The following is a 22952-nucleotide window of genomic DNA, read 5'->3' on the forward strand; positions in this document are numbered from 1 at the left end:
TTTTCCGAAAAAAAAAGAAATGTCAGAAATGTATTTCTCATTAATGTTAGATGCTACCCAAGGGACAAAATGTTGAAAAGGTTAAAACCTCCACAGTCACAGTGCCGGGCCAAGACAAACCGTTTTTTTTTTTCCAGTTTTCAGATTTTTTTTCCACAGGATAGGTTTTAAACATGACCGTTTTACAACTGGAACCCAGAGGTCAGTATAATTCCAATAAAACAAATAGCACCAGTAACTAGTTCTTTCTGACATCAAGGATATTAAGGTGTTCAAAAACACAGAATAAAGTGGGTGAAACAGATATTGCAGTTTCTAAGTGGATGCTTTGGAAAATGACCTTCCTGCTCCAATAATACAGGATCTGCACTTCAATTCAGGACATTGGTTTCTTATTTTTTCGGCAGCATTGCCTACAACGAAAAAGAGCTCTAAACCACTAATCCTGGCCTCGTTCTATGGCTGCACTGAAATAATTCAATGGCACTCCAAGAGATTCAAATTTAATACAGTCCCAAGGGTAGACTCTCTGGAGTTCATTCTTACAAGGCACCTCGTGAGATAGTAGGTTCTTTACAGGCCGCTATGAAGAAAAACACTCATGATAATTGTCAAGGCCATTCTTCAGATTTATAGAAAATGTCCTCAGAAGATATTTAGATCACATTTTATGAAACATACCAGTGTCATTAATAATCCTCCTAACTTTATTTTGAACATTATCGTGAACACAGTGAAGCCTGTGGTTCATAACCTTGGCCCAAAATTAGTATTCTTTCAGCTACAAAAATGAAAGAAATTCAGACCCTCCAAATTCTCTCCCTCCAGGGACTCAGTACATATTCCTAATCTGTTATATTCTGGTTAACCAGTATTTAAATCAAGCTAGCTACATGCATAGAAGTCAGCACACATTTCTCCGACAGATAAGGAAAATAACTCTTCTTCCAGATACTGAATACCTCCATGAAGATACTTCTTAAATTACTTTTTTATAATTGGAAAGCTAGATTTTATTTCACGATTCCTTTCAGAAAGGGGAGATGTGGAAAACTGAAACAAACGAGTAAGGAAACACATTCTCCAGCATTGCCTTTGCAAGAGATTTGTGAAACGTACATTTTACCCCAATACGCGCAATAGACACACACGGTCTTAGGCTCTGTCACAATATATGTGTTCATGAAAGGAGCTTTTGTGCCAAACTAGATCTTCTATAGCCTATGTTAATAATAATACATTTCAGTACGCTCATCAGCTCTCAGTGGGGAGGAGAACAGAGTAATGAAGCCAGTTCATTACTGGGTGATTATTAGGCCATGACTGGTAAAGACCAGGGGGTGGGGGGAATTTAGCAATGACACTGGGGGTAACACCCCTACTCTTTTCGAGCAACACCCTAGAATTTTTAATGACCAGAGCGAGTCAGGACCTCGGTTTTATGTCTCAACTGAAGGACAGCACATTGACCCCATCATTATATTGAAACATTAGGACCCACACAGACCCCATGAGTGTCCTCTAAGATAAGATAAGATCAGTTTATTAGCCATATATAATTTCTTGCATTAGGAATTTATCTTTTCGCATACCCCAGCTTGCTCTCCATGAGACACACAGACAGGGAGAGCAGCTTGGGGTCAGAGCGCAGGGTCAGCCATTGTACGGCGCTCCTGGAGCAGTTGGGGTGAAGGGCCTTGCTCAGGGGCCCAACAGAGAAGGATTCCTCTGCCAGCCGCGGGATTTGAACCGGCAACCTTCCAGCCACAGGTGCAGATCCTTAGCCACAGTGCCACCTCTCCGCCTCTACTGGTCCCACTAACACCACTTCAAGCAGCAACCTTAGTTTTTCCCAGGAGGTCTCCCATCCAGGTACTGGCCAGGCTCACACCTGCTGAGCTTCAGTGATGATATAGCTGCTGGTTATGTTTAAATGAATTAAGAAATGCACATGAATGACAGCGATTGGCACTTAGTGATTCCCCACCTGTTTTAACTTTAGGTAGAAAGTCTCCGTGTAGCTTCTCTTGCTGAAAGGCCAGAACATTCTCTCATTAGGGGAACATACTCGCACTTTCGTCTCCAGAAGGAATCGGACAGGCTCTTCCACCTCAGTGATAACTAGATCAACCGCTGTCGTCATGTACATTAATTTATCTGCAAGGAAACAAAACCCCATTGAGCTTTCAGGAAGAAGTCACACAAAGGAGCACATGTCAACCCCCTGCAACAGGAAGAAATATCTGCCTTAGACAGAGGGGGTAGATCATGGCTGTAGCTATTTTGAGCCAAAAATTGGTCACACAAAAAAAACACCCTGGGCGACTAAAATCAGCCTTTAGGCTGCCAGCAAAAACAAATGGAGATCGTCAAATTAGAAAAGCCAAGACTGCTTTTGTACGACTGCTTGGACACTGCACCACTGTTGTGGCTTCACAAATCTAAGTTTCTTCACCTTCCATCCTATGGTGGTTGAATGAAATCAGAAATTGTGATGAGGGCAGCAGTGGAAAGCAGTGGTCAGGGCTGTGAACTCTTGGCTGCGGGGTTGGGAGTTCAAATCCAAGAGGGGGCCACAGGTACACTGAAACAATGGCCTTCACTCCAAATTACTTTACTAATTAATCCATAAAAAAAAAGAGAACTGCAACCCCTTTAAGTTGCCTTTCGATGCAAGTAGTAGCCAATTGAGTCCAATTCATTAACTCAGAATTACCTTTAGGTGTTTCCTCATTGACAGCCTGGAAGTGTGGAGTGTTGGGATTCCAGCTCCCTGTGATGACATAAGACTTCCCATCCGAGCTCTTACCCATTGACTCCTTGATTCGGGAAGAGAAACATTAGCAGGGAGTGAGTCAGTGTGGCGTCCGTCCTAACAAGAATGGTCACTGTACCCATTTCATTAAATGGTAACCGCTCAGCTCCATCCCACCATCACGGAAATGACCATCAGTCCAGGCTAAATCAATTCCACTTTAACACATTCATTGCGTTCAGAATTTTTGGATGGTGGAAGCTATCTGGCAAAACCAACAAAAGTGTTCAGAATAAATACTGAATGCAGAGAGACAGCAAGGTGATGACCAGAGCCTCCCTCTGGGAAGAGAGATGCAGAAACAATCTTTCACGCCTGGAAAAACCAGGATTCCAGATAATAATATTAACGTAGTCCAAACAAAAGGTAGTAATAAAAATAATCATGTTATTGTAAAAATAGCAGCTGATGGAGGTAACTACAGGACTGCTATCAGACTTGTACATGCTATACTGTGCTCAGCTAGTAGATGTCATACAGAAAGTATCTCAACATCAAATTAGCAACATTTTAATGCAGTTCTTTGGTTTTGCAAGTTAAGGGTTAACACTAATGAGAAGAGTCCTTTGTGCGGCCTTATACATGGTAGGTCATTTCTTTTTAGAATTCCGTGAACTCTCAATTGCCTGAATAATTTATCCCATACACTTCCGTGAACGATATTAATACAAAAGAAAGCCTGTGAATTGAACACTTTGTTTATGAAATAAAAAGGAATAGCAAACTCAGCTCATTCACAGTAATGCACGGGAAGGGGACTTAAGGTGAATTAAAGATTTCAGCGGAATCAAATCTCAGGTCAAACAAGGTCATGCAAAGAGGGAAGAGCCTGACATGTAATCAGAATTCTCAGAACTTGTCTGGAACCGAATGCAGATTCCCTTTTCGCATGTACCGCTGAGCTAGCAAAGCGCAGCCCTGAGCTAACATCAGTGAGGGAACCACACGTAAGTACCAGTGTAATAGCGTGTCCTGTTCATAAAGAAAAACAATTGTTCTGTTATTGACGAAATGCAAATATTTAAACTTCAGATCTATAACGTTCACGAATCCTCTTATCTCCATGGAATTATATGAGAGCAGTGGTGACAGAGTGAGAAGGCACAGAGGCAGCTGAAGATCACTCAGTCTCTACAGGGCTGGGATTAAACCACACTGTACACTATGGTGTGAAGAACTCCTTTACGAACAACATGTTGTGTTGTGCTGCTCACCTCTTCTCCACCATAGCTCATTGGACCTGCGTTCAGTACTGGGGAATATTCTTTGTTCTTGGTGCTCTAGTTTCCTAAAACCTCCCAAATTGTGCTTCATGAGTTACTTGGCATCTCTACATTATGCATGTGTGTATAGGGGGTCTCACATCCTAATCACAGACCGGATTAGGGTATAGTCCTGCTTTGCACTGCATGCTTTATAGAAAGTGCTTAAAAAAGATTTTATAGCATTGTGTATTTCATTACAGTATGGCTCTGCTCTGCTTTTTACTCCGATGCAGATCTATATCAAAGCCCCAAAGAACAGTTAAAACATTTGAAAGCAAAGGGAAAACAAACAGCCCCTTACCAAATCCAGCAGGTGCATATCGCTGTTACGAACATCTTTGCCCGGGCTGAGCAGAAGTCCAAAGCACCTTAAAAAGAAGAGAAACAAAATTTCAGCCTCTGTTGTAAATATGATCAAAGAAGTAATGTATGGATACGTCTGACAGCACATAAACTTTGAAAAAGCAGCCTTGATCTACAAAGTAAGCATTGATTCAAAATGAACAAATGCTGGAGTATTATTCATTGGAACAAATATTCTATTACCAAGATTTCTCCAGGCCCATTAGACATTAATTTAGTTGGAAATCACATGTGAATGCATGCTTCATTACTGCATGATCATGATGCGCACAGCAGGCAAGAGGTAGAAATTAACCAAATCACAACCACAGAGCGAGCGAGATCTTCCACCGATGAGAAAGTGTGCTAAGTACCACGAATGAGAACAATGACATTCTCCTGTCTTTGCAAATGAATTTAAAGTCTGATTACTAGAGAACAGCTGAAATGCCCTCCTTGTATTAAAAAAAGAGTCACATCGCTCGTTTTAAAGTGACGTTCGCGAGTCCCTCATGAACTGACACCCGGCAGCGAAAAGACGCTGTGCCGTCTTTACCTTTCGATGGCAAGCTCCTTATTGGAAGTCTGCTGAACGTAGATGACAATCTTCCTGTCCATTCCGGGCCGGAGTCTGAAGCACTGCTTGTCCTTGTCTTTTGCTACAGCACTATCCCACCCCGCCAACACACAGACAAACATGACAACAGGTTAACAGATTCCGCAGGTCCACAGCAAGGGTCTGGGGTCATTCATGGCATGTTCTGTTACCATCAGCTTTTATATCAGGGATGGACAAACCTGGTTTTGGTTAACCACAACCCAGTAGGTTTGGGGTGTCGTCCTTAAATTATTCATTTCTAAATATCGAGATCAAATTTTCTTTGACCACCGAAGGAGGCGTTTTTGTTCAACCTGGTAGATCAGACATCATCCAACTTGAAAATTCCAGGGACCACTGCTGGCTATCCCTTTACCAATTAACTTGTGAAACTGTTCAAAACTCATTCGGTCTAGACAAACTGGTAATTTCAGAAGGAACTGTAAGACCTGCTGAGCTGTGGCATTTCAAGACCTGGGTTGGCCACCCATGATCTACATGTTTTGAACTTATAGAAATGGCATCATAATCAATACTGTGACTCTCACATAAAACACTGTGGAAAGGATATAAAGGAAACTGGAAATTATCAGAATAAACTAATTACACAAAGAACTTTTCATATTATTCACACACAATTTAACATATAGATTCTAGTGAACCAGTGAAGAAATTAAGCATTTAAAATAACTGACATTTATACATGAATATCTTACCCATGAAGAAGAAAAACATTCTGAAAATTAGTGTTACACAAGCTATGTAAACGCAATATGTGTGCACCTCTATTCATGACTGTCTGATGTGATGATATACAGTTTTGCTCAAGCCATCACACTCATTACGTGTTGTCTGAGGTTAGATCTCAGAAGATGAACCCACCAAAGGTCTTGTATTGTAAAGCCCCATTACTGAAATAAATTGCATCTTTAAAAAAAATATTATGAAAACTCAATAGAGGCTGCTGGGCAAATGAGTGCAGGGGAAATGGCAATTTTTCATTTCCTGGCAGACTTTTATAAACCACAACAAAGGGAGAGTCTAATGCTACTGCAAAAAACAATTATTCCTTTCTCTTCCTTCTGAGAATCTGAGTGTAATGGCCCGATAACAGTCCCCTGAATTATATAACAAGGCAAAGACAAAATTGCTTTTCGGAAGGAAAAAAACTGTCCTTAGCGGTTGCCATTGTTAGGGAACGATTTAAATATTGACATAGTTTAATCCAAGGCCACAGAATCTCAAGTCACGTGTATGGTAACGTCAGGGAGAGGTGTGAGCATGCTGTATAGGTGATCAAGGAAGCATGTCCCTTTTCGCACTAGCAGGTACTTCACTTTGGGTGAGACTAACCCCAGCTGCAACAGACTGAAACTGAAGTAACCCTGAACCACCTGCAGGGACTAAACCCAGCTGCAGCAGGCTGACACTGAAGGAGCCCTGCACCACCTGCATGGACTAAACTCAGCTGCAGCAGGCTGACACTGAAGGAGCCCTGCATGGACTAACCCCAGCTGGAACAGCAGGAGCCAGAGAGCAGCTGAGCACTAAACACAGCCCCTGCTGCACGGCTGGTTCACAGCTCCGGAGTGATTTTTTATTCAACTTCATTACTCAATCAAGAACCAAAGAAGAAAACATCAGAGCCCACAGATGTCAGAAACAGGAGTTAATCAAAGATGCCTTGAAGACAAGAGGAAGAACTAGTTTAAGAGCTACTTTCCATAAACAAAATGCAAAGTAATGCAACCTAAGGCAATCTGAGTCCCTTCCTGAACTTGCAGGATAGATTTTGTGGCTACAGTTAAGCCCATCAGTAGAAGACGAGCTCACCAAAGAGTAAGAGCAGCTTTAGACAAACCACAGAGAAAGAACAATCGAGAGCTCAGCAGTATGATCACACCAGTTACCTCTGAAATTAAGCTAGTGACACTCTCACAAGCCCAGTACCTCTACTATAACATGTGTCAACTAATACCAGACAGCTTGAATGCATCTTTAATAGAAAGAATCAGAATTAATTGCCACCTGAAACCATCAGTGGTCTAAACATTTTGCTGAAGCGCTAATACCAGATTTTTCCTATATCGTCAAGTGCCCATCTTCTGCTGTAGTTAAGGGAAAAGGCCTACAAACATCCATGATATTCTACTGCTAATGTAACATAGATCACACTAAAATAATATTGTTTTTTACTGGTAATACAGGTTAAGGTATATAGGATGAATATACCGAAGTACTTATAATGGTGCTCTACATTTACAATTTGAAGGGCTTTTTCTATGAATACAATTCCTTTTTTCCTTAAGTTTTTGTGGTCATAAACAATTTATATTTTTTACGTTGCCAGTCTTAGTGCTTAAGTTGTGGGAAGAGAGAAAACTCTGTTAAGACAGGAAACAGGTTCTGCTCCTCTTGCTCCAGCACAAATATCACTTCTGAAAATGTCTGGATACTATAGATATGACAGGTATGTTATATTCAGCTTCCCTGTTTAACATAAAATGTAGGGGCTGAGAGATTCTGGCAAATATAATATCCTCTCCTGCACATTAACCAACACTGTGTACTCTTGCTAAGGTTCTGACTCCCATTAAACATGACAAAAAAGACAGAAATATGACATGAAAAATATGACTTGTTAGTTTGAAACCATTTCTTTGTGCATACAAGCAGAAGTAAGGTTTTAAAGTCAGTGATAAATGAAAGGAACCATTTGTATGCATACAAAAGCTCAGTACCTAAATTTAGACTTTTTGTTTATAGCGAGGATGCTCAAGAAAGACGAAGTTCAGAATTGTATTTTACTTTGCACCACACTCCATTCACACAGTGCATGGAAACATTGAATGAAACATTGAAAACTGAATTATTGCAATTAAAGTGATGCATGATTTACGTTTCCGTGCAGACTGGAAGATATTCAGTGGTGCATGTTTCAATTACGGATGCTGTAAGCTTCCCGGCAGTTTCTAACTCACCAGCCGATGCATGCATCAATAGGAACAGCAGCCTGATACCAAGGCTGGGTTTCAGTTCAGTCAACGGCCGTAAGCATACCCCTATCTTGTCACATCTGTCAGCGCACTTCCAATCTCATTGCGTGCCAAGAAGACTTTCAGCAAGAGTGAGTCTTGTGAGGTTTATACAATGAGAAAAGCACTACATCCACAGGCATGAGTGTCTAGAATGCAGATTCAAAAGAAGTGTCTGACGAAAATGGGTACAGATACAAACAGGTACACACATTAAAGCTGCATGGTATATTTGCTGCTTAGAGTCCTAAAATGAGACATTAGTCAGTGGAATTAGAGGGTGTGTATACAGACACTTAGGCATGTCAAATGCATTCATTCATTCATTCATTCATTCATTCATTCGGGGACACCACTATCTCCTCTATCATGTCTTGAGATGGGGTCGGACGTGTCCATTTTCCTGCAAAAACAAACACAAGTTCCTGTCCGTCCTCAAAGGACTTGCACAGTCCATCTAAAGTAATGAGTGATGCAACATGTCTATAAACTGAAAGACCATCGCCGACCCCATATCCGGAAAGGTGACCTTCCATAATGGGGGGAAAAAAACAAAAACAAAAGCATCGCAGCACTTGTTATCCGCTGCATACCTGAATGAGCCTTTCCCGTCATCCTCCTTGATCTCCAGACACACGGTGAACGTGAACACGTCGCTGTCTGGCGTCATGGGGGGCGGCTGTGCCGAGAGGGGAGTCTTGCTTGCTGAGCGTCGGAAGGCGGTGGCGAAGCTGTACAATATCCGACTCACCTGAAAGGGCAAACAGACCCGTTGGTTGGGGAGAAATGGTGCGGCTCTTACAGCATTAAAGGAAAGGGGCGTAGCTTCAGTTCGCGGGCTATGGAAGCAAAAGTCACATTTAATTAACCACACCCAATCAACGCAGTAATCTACAGAGCAGAATGGGCGTCCGTATCCTTTTACTTGTACAACTTTACCAAAAGAACACCTTGAAGAGAGCGACTTCAAATTAACAAACACAACCCGACATTTTGGAACAGATAAATCACGAATATCTGTAATAAATTGAATTAGAAAAAGATTGGGTTTTACAGTCCTGAATGTGGTATCTTTCACATCCATCGTGTTTGTTGCAAGTCAGCATTGATCACTGTTACTAAGACCAAAAAACATACAATAAAATAGATAATTGAATCAATTGCAATTGTGGGTTCAATCAAATTTTATAGTTTGCAGGATTTAAACAATGTTCAAATAATTTGTTCTTCTACCAAAGTTGCACTGAGATCACAGGTCTTTTTTCCCCAGCTACCCTCATAAACATACAGTGAGTCAGCATTTGTGAAGCGACACAGTCAAGTCATTTCGGTGAACTAAACATGTCGGCAATTTTCTGTTCTGGCTCTTAGTTTCCAGGTCACACACAACAGAACGTTTGATACTTCTTTCAGACCTTGCAGTCACTGAACAGGTTGGGGTCAAAGGTGGTGGTGGAGGTTATGAAAACTGGTAATTGCCAGCTCTCAGGACAAATGGAAACTTCTTAAGTGATGCAAATGATACAGACAAAACAATGATTCCAAGCTAAGAGTACCGAGAGAAAACCAGACGAGTTTGGGGGTGATCCTGACTGGGTTACCAATCCCTGATATCATTCTCTAAAAGCCAAGCAAACTTGGAAACCCATTTTAAACTAAAACATATCGCAACACAAAACCAGTGGTTTGTTCTGAAAACTGCTCCTAACCCAATCACAGGTGAACTCAGGGTGTAGCTGATACCTACTTAGACATTCTTTAACTGTCCAGTGACAGAGACCTTTTGGGTGTTGTGTGATTAATTTGCATGGATATGACAAGGGTGTGCCACTGAACTCTGCAATTTACCATTAAACAGACATGGAATATTTTTTCTTTGGATCTATGTCCAAAAAAAGCCCATTTTATAAGGCTGTGAGGAGACCGATATACCCTTAGTTAGGGGAGAGTACTGATACATACTGCAGTGAAGGGGTCCATTTTTACTTCTACGATGCAGGAATAAAAAATAAACTGACAAGCCACAGTAATTTCATTAATCGATGAAAGAAACACTTTAAATAAAAATTAATAATAATAATAATAATTGCTTACACTTATATAGCACTTTTCTGGACACTCCACTCAAAGCGCTTTAGAGGTAATGGGGACTCCCACTACCACCACCACCAATGTGCAGCCCCACCTTGATGACGCGACGGCAGCCATAGTGCACCAGTACACACCCCACACACCAGCTCTCAGTGGAGAGGAGAGCAGAGTAATGAAGCCAATCCATAGATGAGGATTATTAGGAGGCCATGATTGGTAATGGCCAATGGGAAATTTGGCCAGGACGCCGGGGTTACACCCCTACTCTTTTCAAGAAACGCCCTGGGATTTTTAATGACAGAGTCAGGACCTCAGTTTTACTTCTCATCCGAAGGACAGCGCCTGTTTACAGTATAGTGTCCCCATCACTATACTGGGGCTTTAGGACCCACACAGACCACAGGGTGAGCGCCCCCCTGCTGGCCCCACTAACACCTCTTCCAGCAACAGCCTTAGTTTTTCTCAGGAGGTCTCCCATCCAGGTACTGACCAGGCTCACACCTGCTGAGCTCCAGTGGGTTGTCAGATGTGAGTTGCAGGGTGACATGGCTGCTGGCTAAATGACACACCCGAGAGTTTGGTGATATTCTGCTACACTTTGTGTAAAATAAAAATACACAGAGAGTTAAAATACAGTAAGAGAAATTCCCAAGTCCCAAGTGTATTCACATGGTATCAAAATTACATACCATACCTTAATCACATACCATTGGAAGTCTGCTTATTAATGAGCATTTTTGATTTTCACACCGCATCTTTAAAAGATTTATTTTATTACATTTTGGTCTAAACATTGTATTGATATTTGAGTACTATATTTGAAATTGTAGTACCCACCACAAGAATCTGCTTTGTGACTGACTGGCTCTGACTCTTCAGACAGAATACAGCTTCAACTCAAAATAACTTTGACTTTACATCAGCTTTAGAATAACAAAGACAAACCAATCTAATGAGGAGAAAATCAATCAATATGTATGCACTAAAGTACCTTTTGTAACAGTTTGTCACAGAGCACCCTACGGAATGATACATACATTGACATTAATGTAAAGGAACAATGTACCGTGGGGGGTACAGAGTAGAAGGACACCCCAAACCCCCGGTAGGTGAAAAGAAATTGCTTGGGGTGACAGGCCTGATGGTTACCCCACCTCCAGGCAATATGTTTGCCGTATGCAACATAACCGGCGAATAGAGGGGTCAGAGCCAGCACGATACACTGCACAATGACAGCGCGACAAAAGCAAACCTAATGAAAACGATTATCTGAGAAAACATTTTTGTCTTTTCTAAGTTGCCTCACCACACAACCTCATTAATCACTCTGACTTAATTCATTTACTTGAAGCCTCTGTTCACAGTGACTTGCAGGGCTCCCTACAGAAAACAAGCACTTCTCTAACATTCATATTAAATGGCAGTTTCTGAGCAGAACCTATCCAAACTCTGAATGCTTCTTTGCCTTGATGCACCACAAAATCGCTTTCGCGACTTCACAGCTAAGCCAAGCTAACCTTCACTTCCATGACTGAGTCAGCAGCTCCTCAGAGCTGGCCAAAGCAGAGGAGTGTCCTGTGACCCAGATGTGAACTGGGACTGAAATACGTTCCTTAATATTCAGTGTAAAAGCTACGGGGAGACAGAGATTTGATTTGGAAAGGGATTTTGTGCTGGACAATAAAATATTTGAAAATTAAAAAAACACTGTCGGTCATTTCTCAAATCATATTTGTTACAGACACTAATACACATGCATGTAATAATAAAGATGTGAACACACACCTGAAGGCTTGTTAGCAAGCATTTAAAATGGAGAACAGGGGGCCCTTTGTAAGCTACATCTTATAACCCAGCCGCTTTTAAGAGGTCACGTCATTGCTAGTAACCAATTCCAATAAAACTACCTGCTCTTGCTTGGAACCCTTCTTAATTTCTACTCTTACACCAGGAGTACAGCACATGTGGGGAAGAGTCTGGAGTCGGGTTCACAGACTGCATTCAGGGCCTCCCAACAGGTTCAGCTGTGTGTTGTAGACCACACCATTATAGAAGCGACCATCCATGTGAAGAAACAAGTAATAGGTTTATTCCATGCTGAAAAAAAGAAAGAAAACACAACGTTTCGGCCATGGAGCCTTCTTCAAGAACGTTGTGTTTTCTTTCTTCTTTTTTTCAACATGGAATAAACCTATTACTTGTTCCTTTGCAGCCTACGCATGCTGACACAGCTACCCACCTGTACTACATCCATGTGAAGAGTCACATACGTATTTTCCTACAAGTTATTCATGAAGTTCTATGCTGAAAACAGAAAAACCAATGCTGCTACAACCAGAGTCAATCCCTTTTGGCAATTATAGTCTCCTCACGACGTTCTCCATGATTTTGTGTCTTATTTCTGCGAACATAGACAGCAATGCCTGGGGAATGTGGAAATGAAAAAAATCTAACACCAGTCTGGACACTAGACATTAATAAAATGGTTGAAATTTATTACAGTTAAATGAATGTGACAAGAGAATGTTAAATGCGAATTGGAATGTTAAATCAGCACCGGAGACAAAAGACAAAGAAAATGCATCTGTGTAACCACCACCCATCCCATCATTACTAGTGCTGTCTATCTGGTGAGTATCAACCAGGAACAGAGGCCCTATTTATATGGGCTGAAGGGAACAGGCTTCATTACTCAAAATGCAATGCTAAACAAATTACTGCTCATAATTTTGGAAGAATTACATCTGCAGCCTGAGGACATTAAAAAACATGGTCGTCTCCACCCAATCATCTACAAAGACAAACACAAGCAATTTCATTATAGCTGCTCTTAGTAAGCAATGGCTTCTGGAATTTAAAAAAAACCAAAACAATCTATCTGCCCCATGGGATGCAAATCTGTAGTTCCTGCTGCTCTCTGACAGTGACCTCAGAAAGCACTGGATTCGAGGACCGATGACCTTTAACAGTATCCAAACACCATCACAGACGAACTCTACTCACACAGAAGGCCCCCCTCAAGGCCACAGAGGCCATCTTCCAATTCCCTGAAGTAAAGGTTAGGAAACCTTTGAAGGAGCAAATGTCTTGGTCTACATCCGAAATGTTAGCTCCGAATATTTTAACTCGAGCTTCAGACTTGCAGGCAAGTAAAGCATAAAAAAAAAAGGTGCTGAACAGGCCCAGCAATGTTCCCAATGGCTTGTATTAAAACAAGGCTGGCCTGCATTATTCAAAACCAGTTGCAGGCAGCTTGTCGTCTTCAAAATGTGGAGCAGCCTACCTCTCTGCCCGCTTAGACAGAAGAAATGGCTTCACTACTGAAAATCTCTGCTACGGGGCTCGTGCACAAAACCACAGAGTGGAGAAAGATGCCCAGAAAACTGCGTTCAACTGATGGGATGGACACCTCAACGAGCAAAAATAAAATTCTCTAATTGATAGCGTGCAAATGGTACGTGCTTATAAGAAGTCTACTGAAATATTAACGCGGTTATTTTGTAACAGGATGCAGCTAACCCGAATTTAATGCAGTTCTGTTTGGTGTTAGCACGCCACCCATTTATTTAAAGCCCTGCCAACAGGAACCTTCGGGGCAAAAACTGTCTTTCATTGTTGCGTGGCCGCAAGAATTGAAAAAGACTAACGATGCCGGCTCCCAATGTCTTCCTCCACCTAATTGTATTACCTTTGTAATTACCGCCTCATATACAGAAGCCAAATAATCAACAACGCTCAGAAATGAAAAGTTGCTTGCATATTAACAATCCAAACCCTTCAGGGAAAATCTTGAAATGCATCAACTGAACACAATTCTTATTTGTACGAGTGTTCAAGGTTTTGTATCCAGAATCGTATATTGGAGTACGGCCGCCTGCCGCAACAAATCCACTCACTTATAGAAGGGAGAATGGTGGCGGACCCCAGTCTGGAGAGTGGTTAGGAACACAGGACTCTAAACCTCATAACAGGCAAGAGCCCTTTTGGAGGAGCGTCAAGAGACGCGATCCTTTATTGCTTTAGGTCATTTCTCCATAACAATAAAAATAATAATAATCTTTATTTTATATAGCGCCTTTAAAAGTGGCTTCTCAAAACTCTTTACAGCAAGGAAAAAAAAACACAATGAGAGGAGACAGCAGTCTTACATAATTACAGGAATCATAATTGCAAGGTTTTAAGTGTTGATTTGAAAGCGCTCAGGGATAGAATTCCAGTGCTTTGGGGCAATGCAGGAGAAGGTCCTGTCAGCCATAGAATGTAAACGAGCAGACAGGAGACCAGAATCAGACGAATGAGGGTTGTGAGGCGGGGAGTTAGATGATAGTAGCTCAGAGAGGTACTGAGGTGCTAAGTTATGTAGAGCTTTATAGCTAAACATGAGGACTTTAAAGCCAACACAAAATCTGACAGGAAGCCAGTGCAAGGACTCAAGGACAGGAGTAATGTGATCACTTACACTAGACCTGGTCAGGATTCTGGACATACATGTTTAATGTGGATTTAGATATCCCACCGAGTAGGGTAAGTGTTAACCATCAACATAGGACGTAGCCTGGTGATATCTCTAAGGTGGAATGGGTTTATTAAATACGTTGAATGCAACGTACACGGCAAGCGTTGGCCAACAGCACCCATCTGGGCAGGAAGTTTCCAGAACAATTCAAGCTTTTTCAAAAGAGCCACTGGTTTCCTCCTATTCTTCTGTGCTTTTGGATTTCTAGTGCAATTACGATGAGAACTTCTTTCAGCCAGCATGGCTACCCTGCTACACGGGCAACAGTGTGAGGCAGTGGCCAGGGTTCAGCACTTGTAACTGGAAGGTTGTGGGCTCAAAACCCAGGTGAGACACAGCTGTTCTGCCATTGAGCACGGTACTTCACACAGATTTCTCCAGCACAACACCCAGATGCCAAAATGGATGTTAAGTCGCTTTGGATAAACACCAAAGCAGTAATAAAAAAATAAAATGGATCATGGGTGCAGCTTGTGTGTTTTGTGAACGCAGTGGAGAAGTTGTGTGCTACTGATGTTTTCCCAACAATACACCCACATACATTAAAAAAGCAAAACTATGAATACTAAATCAGCTCATAAGGAGTAAGAGTACAATAGGCTCACAAAAGAACATATCATAAAACGATATACAAAGTCAATAACTACTCATCATAATTAATCATTTACAATACTGTAATGCTTCTGACTTTAAATACCACAAGCACCCAAAAGTGAACCGAGCTAAAAACAATTTTTATTTAAACCCGCACAATAAGTGCATGCTGCTAAGTAGGATGTCTGTTACAAGCTTGGCAGGTTTAACGGTTTTGCTAAACAATAGATGACACATATCTGTATCTGTGCTCGGAGCTGGTCCCTTTGTCACCACAGCAACTGACTGAGCAGACCAGCAATGCAGGAAACACAGGTGCCCTACCATGGAGCCTTTCCAAAAAGCCCATAAAACAGAGACTTGAGATAGTGAAGGCACAGTTGTAACACGTTGCTCATAGGACCTTAAGTGTGCAAAGGCCTGGAGTTGGATGGCATGCATGAAAGAAACTTCATTAAAACTTGCAGGATTCTAGGTTCCCATGACCAGAGGTAGGCAGTCTTTAACAGAGCTGCCAGCTGATGGCCCTTCTTACCCATTCCAATCCATTGAGCTGTGGGTTTTTGACTAATTCCGCCCCATGATATCCCAATACCCAGAGATCAGCAATCAGCAAGAGAACACAGGAGGTGGTCGTGCCAAAGCCCAGCACAGCGATCCCGTAGTTAGAAAGGAAACCCTATTTCTAGTGACCGCCTGTAGTGGCCGTCAGTGGGACACGTTCCGCAAAAGAGAGCATATGACTCACCGCTTCCTGGATTTCGCATCGGAAGACGTGGATCCTGAAAATCTCTGCGTTGTAGTGGCTTTCAGTGAAAGCAAAGCAGTCGCTTTCCTGTGTCCCGTCGTGGCCTCTCACACAGAACAGGATCTTGTAGATTGGATAGTTTGCAATTTCCACGTGCGTCTGGGGATCTAATAACCTGTCGAATAAAAAGCAATTCTGAGACCTGGTGGCTTAAACCAATAACTGTAAGGGGCAGGAAAAGGACAAGAGAGAGTGAAAATCATTTGAATTGAAAGGTATGCTCTGGGAAGACAGGATTTCTTTTCCCAGTATTTTTAGGGGAACCTGAATCAGACCTCAGATGCATAATCTTAAAGAAGAGCACAACTTGCAGTCCAAGACTGTAAATGTCCCTTTTGGTGTTGTGTCACGCATAAAACTGAAGTTACAAAAATGTATTCAAAACAATTGTCAATTCTTGGGGGAAAAAAACTGCCAACAAGCCTGTTTTATGAATGGACACCAGCAATGAGCTCAATGACAAAGGTTGGATTTTTTTTACCCTGACTAATGAGTGAATGGCATGAAAATGCAAAAAGCGCTCAGTAAAACCACAGACTAAAATCGGCCTGAATATCTTCAGCAATTCTGTGGCACTATCCCAAGCCGAAAATTAAATGTAGTTTTTGAATATCGCCCTGTCTATATGCCTTTCCTTTCCTCCATCAATATGTGATAATGACACCCTAACCATTTTGCAAGTGTGCTGTGATTCTCTGAAACAGAGAAAACAATTGTCAGTTCCTGCTGCACGAGACAGGATATCTCTAGCAGCTCTTAAAAACTGCTCCAAGTCCATTCACTCTCAAGCAAGGTCATGTATGTTTGTTTCTCCCACATAAACTACTGCATAATCCTCCTCCATAAGACCAGTGTTGCTTAAAATATTATACTTTACTATGTGCAAAGTTGGCACATGACAATATACAGCACAAAAGAATATGGCTCATAAATGCAGACTCTGCAAATCCTGGTCCCATGCTGTCTAAATATTATTACCAAGAGATGTAAAACCATTTCCTTAGAGATCTTCACTCCTGTTTCTATCTCATAATGAATGAATGTGCCGCATACACAGCTCAATTCACTGATGGAGCAGAAGCCATAACTCTTTTCTAGATATCCTATGACCCCTGAACAAGTTAAAACTTAGTTCTGAAGCTCCGAAGAACTTATTTAGCTGCTATTATGAGATAATCCTGTCCTATCTGAGATCACTTTATTAGTGATATACAATTTCTTGCATTAGGAATTCGTCTTTTCGCATACCCCAGCTTACTCTCCATGAGACACAGACACACAAGACAGGGAGAGAAGCTTGGGGTCAGAGTGCAGGGTCAGCCATTGTACAGCGCCCCAGGAGCAGTAGGAGTTAAGGGCCTTGCTCAGGGGCCAAACGGAGTAGGATTCCTCTGCCGGCCACGGGATTTGAACCGGCAACCTCCCAGCCACAGGAGCAGATCCTGAGCCACAGAGCCACCGCTCCACCCTAGATGGCGAGGTATCTCAACAGTGTGGCAAAACGGCAGGAACAGATTCTGGCTTCCCCGTTGAGAACAAAGAATAAATGTCAGATCAATCAGGGGAGATGCCCATGATGTATACCGTACTTCTTATACCCCAAAGCAAGCTGGACAGGCACAGACAGAAGCTTGGTGAGAAACGCGCCCCAGAGCCCCAGAGAAGCTACGCTAATGACACCTGCTCCAGGCCTTGTGTGCGACGCCCTTACCTTACCGTCCCTTCGGAAACGTTAGGCACTGAGAGGGTCACGTCTAAAGGCACCTGGCACTGGCCCCGCAAAATGGAAATCATGCGCAGGGCCTCGACTTCGCTGCGGGGGGCGTTGACCGAGGCGCAGCCGAGATACGTCAGCTTGCTGAAGACGACGCTGTCCTCGTCCGGCACCGGCGTGGTGGGGGACCCTGAAGAGTCATCTGTCGACACAAGCGGTGAAGGTCGGTCACGTGGAGGCTGGGATTGGGGGCGACGGGAGGCGGGGAAGGGGGGCGGTTCCCGCTTGGCGCTCCCCCAAGAGCGACTATGGCTAAGCACAGAGGAAAAACTGTGGCACAGCGCAGGAGCAATACATTGTCAAGGGCAATAAACCCAACAGCCCAAAAGAGCTATGTTTAAATCACCCAAATGTTCCACTTTTTAATTGCATAGCTGACTGATGTCATTTACCCCTTTCATGATTTCACTGGTATTCATGCAACCCTTCAGCTTTGAGTTAGGAGAAGCAATTAGTAATGAAGAGAAGATACTGCAGCAAACCTTCGTTTACGCTGAAGGCAGGTCTTGTGACGGGGGCTGTTTTCAATATCAGGCACTGCATTAAGGTTTTCAACGGTCAGTTCACAAACAGATCAGTGTATGTGACCTGCATAATTCTGAGCCATGGAGACAGCCCATGTAAGACAGCCTGTGCCAGGAAACAAATGGCTCTTTCATTGCATTTCTTTCTTATTTCCAAAGAATTACTGTGCACTTAGTGCAATGTACATTAACCCATGTACTCCTGTTGAAAATAAACTCATCAAGCACCTCACCAAGCCAGCAGCCATGTCACCCTGCAACTCACAACTGTCAGCCCACTAAAGCTCAGCAGGTGTGAGGCTGGTCAGAACCTGAATGAGGGACCTCCTGGGAAAAACTAAGGTTGCTGCTGGAAGAGGTGTTAGTGGGGCCAGCAGGGGCGCTCACCCTGAGGTCTCTGTGGGTCCTAATGCCCCAGTATAGCGACGGGGACACTATACTGTAAACAGGCGCTGTCCTTCAGATGAAACGTAAAACCGAGGTCCTGACTCTCTGTGGTCATTAAAAATCCCAGGGCGTTTCTCGTAAAGAGTAGGGGTGTAACCCCAGCGTCCTGGCCAAAAATTTCCCATTGGCCCTTACCAATCGTGGCCTCCTCATAATCCCTGTCTATGAACTGCTCTCCTCCCCACTGAGAGCTGATGTGTGGTGAGCGTTCTGGCGCACTATGGCTGCCTTCGCATCATCCAGGTAGGGCTGCACATTGGTGGTGGTGGAGGGGATCCCAATTACCTGTAAAGTGCTATGAGTGGAGTGTCCAGAAAAGCGCTATATAACTGTAAGCAATTATTATTGTTAACCTCTTACACTTAGCATTAAATCTGATATGAGATGGAAACCCACAGCAGTTAGGATGGACAGATCCTGACTGCAGATGTCTGATGTATGGTTTCTATAAAAGCTCACCGCATTCATTCTGAAAGTCTTATCAATGAAATAAGATTTACTTATTTAAGGATTTACTGGCACACAAGTGGCGCCAGGGATGCTAGGAACATTAAAATCGGGGCTTGACGGTATCAGAGATATACGATAAATGCATTGCTGAACATTCTGAACATTGACAAGGAAATCATTATATTACAGTAATCCTGAATCAACAATATTACTATAAACTTAACAAGAAATAGAAAATGGTGTGATTTCAGAAGAACAACAAGAAAACTGTATACTGTATATGTTTCAGTTCTGTGGGAAAAACAACCCAGTTCTTATCTGTCCTAAATTACAAGCACAATAAAAAGCAGCCCTTCTGTAGTGCTTTGAGGGGAACAATCTGCATTTCATTCATTTTCTCAGGGCTGTCTGAAGGTGTAGTAGCAGTTTTGGCAAACGCTGGATCGAGCTCTGAAAGAAAACAACACACTGGAATTTTCATCAAGGTATCTGGGCGATCAGCCTGCCTGTCCATGGAAAATAGATTTTGACAGTTTGAGTTTGGGTATCCTCCTAGTGGCCAAAAATAAACAATGAATGGTTTGATATTGTAAAAGAACAGCCCCGGAAATTTACCTCTCAATCTTTCCTCTTGCAATTGCAAATCTTCCACGGATGGTGGGCTGCCTGGATTTGTTTTGTATCTAATTTGAGGTTTAACTTTACACCCTGAAAATACCTTACGTTTTCTGTGATTTCCTCCTCTCACAGCTGCAGGCACGTTGTAAACAATTAAATGGCTTTAGCTTTTAAAGGAAGTTTGGAAAAGGTTGAAGTGTAGACATTTTAACGTAATGTAATATAGACGTTTTTAAAAAGACCGCTCTGTTGGCATACAGAAAGCCAGGGAACAGCGATGGCTGAATGCCCTGTTCCTGTCAGGACGTTTATGTTCTACATGAGGCAAAAGGAATTTTCCACAGAGTGTGGAGAATTACTGAAAATATTTTGTGACTATCAGTATTGAGCTCTCACAGCTCTTTTTCATCATCTCCTGTTGGTCAGCTCTGTATATTCAGGGTGAACATCACTGAAACCATACCTTTCTTGAAACAAAACCTACTGTGAATGCTGGGTGAGCTCCAATTTCGCGAGATTAAGGAATCTTCAGTCAATTTGCTGTGGTACCTGACTACCCACGATCAAAGAGAGATCGAATATAAACAGCTACACTTGTGTGTTGTAGGGCCTTGCTGTTCCTGTTTGAAATTGCTCTTGGTCTTCTCTGCTAGTGCCACAGGCTGATGAAATAAGCAGAACATGTGCTCGAGACAGGAAAGGATTCAAGTTTAAGAATATTGGTCCCGCAGAATTAATAATAATAATAATAATAATAATACATTCCTGGCACTTGTATAGCTCTTTTCTGGACACTGCATTCAAAGCACCATACTGGTAATGGGGAATCACCACCACCACCAGTGTGCAGTCCCCACCTGTATGATGCAACGACACCAGTCCGCTCCCCACACACCAACTCTCAGTGGGGAGGAGAACAGAGTGATGGAGCCAGTTCAGAGATGAGGATTATTAGGAGGCCATGACTGGTAAAGGCCAATGGGAAATTTGGCCAGGACGCTGGGGTAACACCCCTACACTTTCTGAGAAACACCCTGGGATTTTTAATGACCACAGAGAGTCAGGACCCAGTAAAAAAAACTGGGGCATTAGGACCCACCCAGACCACAGGCTGAGCGCCCCCTACTGGCCCCACTAACACCTCTTCTAGTAGCAGCCTTAGTTTTTCCCAGGAGGTCTCTCATCTAGGGACTGGCCAGACTCAAACCTGCTTAACTTCAGTGGAGCTGCCAGCTGTGAGTTGCAGAGTGATATGGCTGCTATTTTAGAATATTTTGGCCACGCTGGGGGTAACGCATAGCAGACTTTCACTGACACAAGAGGAAAAAAAAGGTTTGAAGTTTCAGTCTTGCACACCACTTCAGTAACATCCAAGATATTATTTTAGAACAAGCTGCAAAGAAGAGGAAATTCCATTCAACCTATTTTGCTCACCTGGCTGCTACCAGCTAACTCATTCAGTCGTTTCTTGAAGAATCCCAGGGATTCAGCTTCAGTATCGCTGGGCAGCTAATTGCAGTTAACCTTCACGCTTTGGGTAAGGTAGTATTTAATGCCTTTTATGTTTTCTATTAACGCATTTCCATGCCATTTAATACATTAAACAACTTAAGGAAGACTATCAAGTTCTGCAAGATCCCATGGGGCAACATCCAAAGCAAACAATCCGTGGCAGCAGTATTTTGAGTGTCTTAGGCGATATCTTTTGTGTGTTTATTTTCCTTAATAATTAACTTAAAATCCCAGGCAGTGGTTAGGAGTGGAATGATAAATCTGTCAATTTCACAACATTTGCTAGCCGGTATGTGTGCGGTAAGAGGTTGATTGGGCTCGCTTGCTCAGTGGTGTGAAAATCACACAACAGTCATTTGGTAAAAATGTCCCGTCTCACTCCTTAAGGGCCGTTTTTCCCTAGGGAAGAATCTCCCGTTCCGAGACTTTTCATTCCAAGGGAAAAATACGGAGCATGGCAGGACTAGGCCCTGGAGAGGTCAGTCAACTACAGGGCGCACTGGCACTGGCACATGCTTTTGCAAAGGGACAAAAGCATGGCTCTGATCAAGTGCCAAAAACCCCACGCCAACACCAAGGAGAGCCCACATACACCACAACAGCAGTCGACCCGGTCCGGAACCCCTCAGGACCACCGAGGTGCTCCTGCGCCCATCCAGAGACTCACCGTCCTGCGTGGATCTCACCGGCAGCGCCATCTCCAGTTTGGGCAGGGGGCTCGCTGAGCCCGAAGGGAAATCAAGGGGGGCCACGGAGAGGGGGTGCCCCCCCTCGGCGTGATCCCCGCCGGCGGCCTGGTCCGACTCCGAGGGGTCCATCAGCACATCCTCCAGCTCCTTCTGCAGCTCCTGCTCGCTTCCGTTCCCCACGATCTGGAGGGGCACGAGCGGAGGGGCAGGGTCACCCGAGACGCGCAGGCGGCGAGGCACTGCAGGAGCCCCAGGCAGCACCCCCGCTTTTCCAAAGGAACGCCAAGCCCTCAAATATTGCAGGCACACTTTTTTTGGGGGGGGGGTGGCAGGGGGTCAGGTTTAAAGCATTTTGTGGAACTTGCTGTTCATTTGGCAGAAAGCGATTCTACTACAGAATAAGATCCGTGCTGATCAAGAGGTGTGAAAAACTGAAATAATACTCTTTTCAATGACACTGGGATTTCACGTGGGCTTTATTGTGACAGAGGAAAATGTTGCACTGGAGAGAAATGATTTGAACGAGGTCCTGTTAGTCTCATTTTAAGAAGACACAAGAGGAAAACATGCAGGCTGAAAAGCATTTGTTTCACTTTTAAGAATAAGTCACAAGGAGGTCTTGGGACCTTTTGTCTGTCTTTTCTGGCAATTAGTCAGCTGAGGTTGATAGGAAGATTTCCTATATATCAGGAGGGATAAACCCCTTCTCTTCAGATCATCAGCTACCCTAATCTTTACTAGTTCATTCAAATTGTTCCAAGAGGTCAAATGGCCCTAACATGAACTCATCACAGCTTATTTTAATTCTTACCCCCCTTAGAAACCCTGCTTTGGATTTTGAGCTAGTGTATAATACACATTTTCAAGAAATAAG

General features: G+C 43.0%; 1 protein-coding gene across 5 annotated transcripts in view; it reads right to left on the minus strand.

The window, feature by feature from the left end:
• The window catches only part of rabgap1 (RAB GTPase activating protein 1), a 145348-nt gene that overhangs the window by 97502 nt on the left and 24894 nt on the right, over nt 1–22952 (minus strand). For all 5 annotated transcript variants that reach the window (XM_088615292.1, XM_088615293.1, XM_088615291.1 and 2 more), the window contains 8 exons: nt 22057–22261; nt 17776–17980; nt 16005–16179; nt 8649–8806; nt 4979–5089; nt 4382–4448; nt 2717–2819; nt 1988–2157 (listed from right to left, as the gene is read on the minus strand). In XM_088615292.1, the coding sequence (XP_088471418.1) occupies nt 1988–2157; nt 2717–2819; nt 4382–4448; nt 4979–5089; nt 8649–8806; nt 16005–16179; nt 17776–17980; nt 22057–22261 (1194 nt within the window). The remainder of the gene's footprint in view (nt 1–1987; nt 2158–2716; nt 2820–4381; nt 4449–4978; nt 5090–8648; nt 8807–16004; nt 16180–17775; nt 17981–22056; nt 22262–22952) is intronic.

This window comes from Lepisosteus platostomus, chromosome 21 (genome assembly GCF_059453375.1).
Source record: "Lepisosteus platostomus isolate fLepPlt1 chromosome 21, fLepPlt1.hap1, whole genome shotgun sequence".
NCBI classification, from domain to species: Eukaryota; Metazoa; Chordata; class Actinopteri; order Semionotiformes; family Lepisosteidae; genus Lepisosteus; species Lepisosteus platostomus.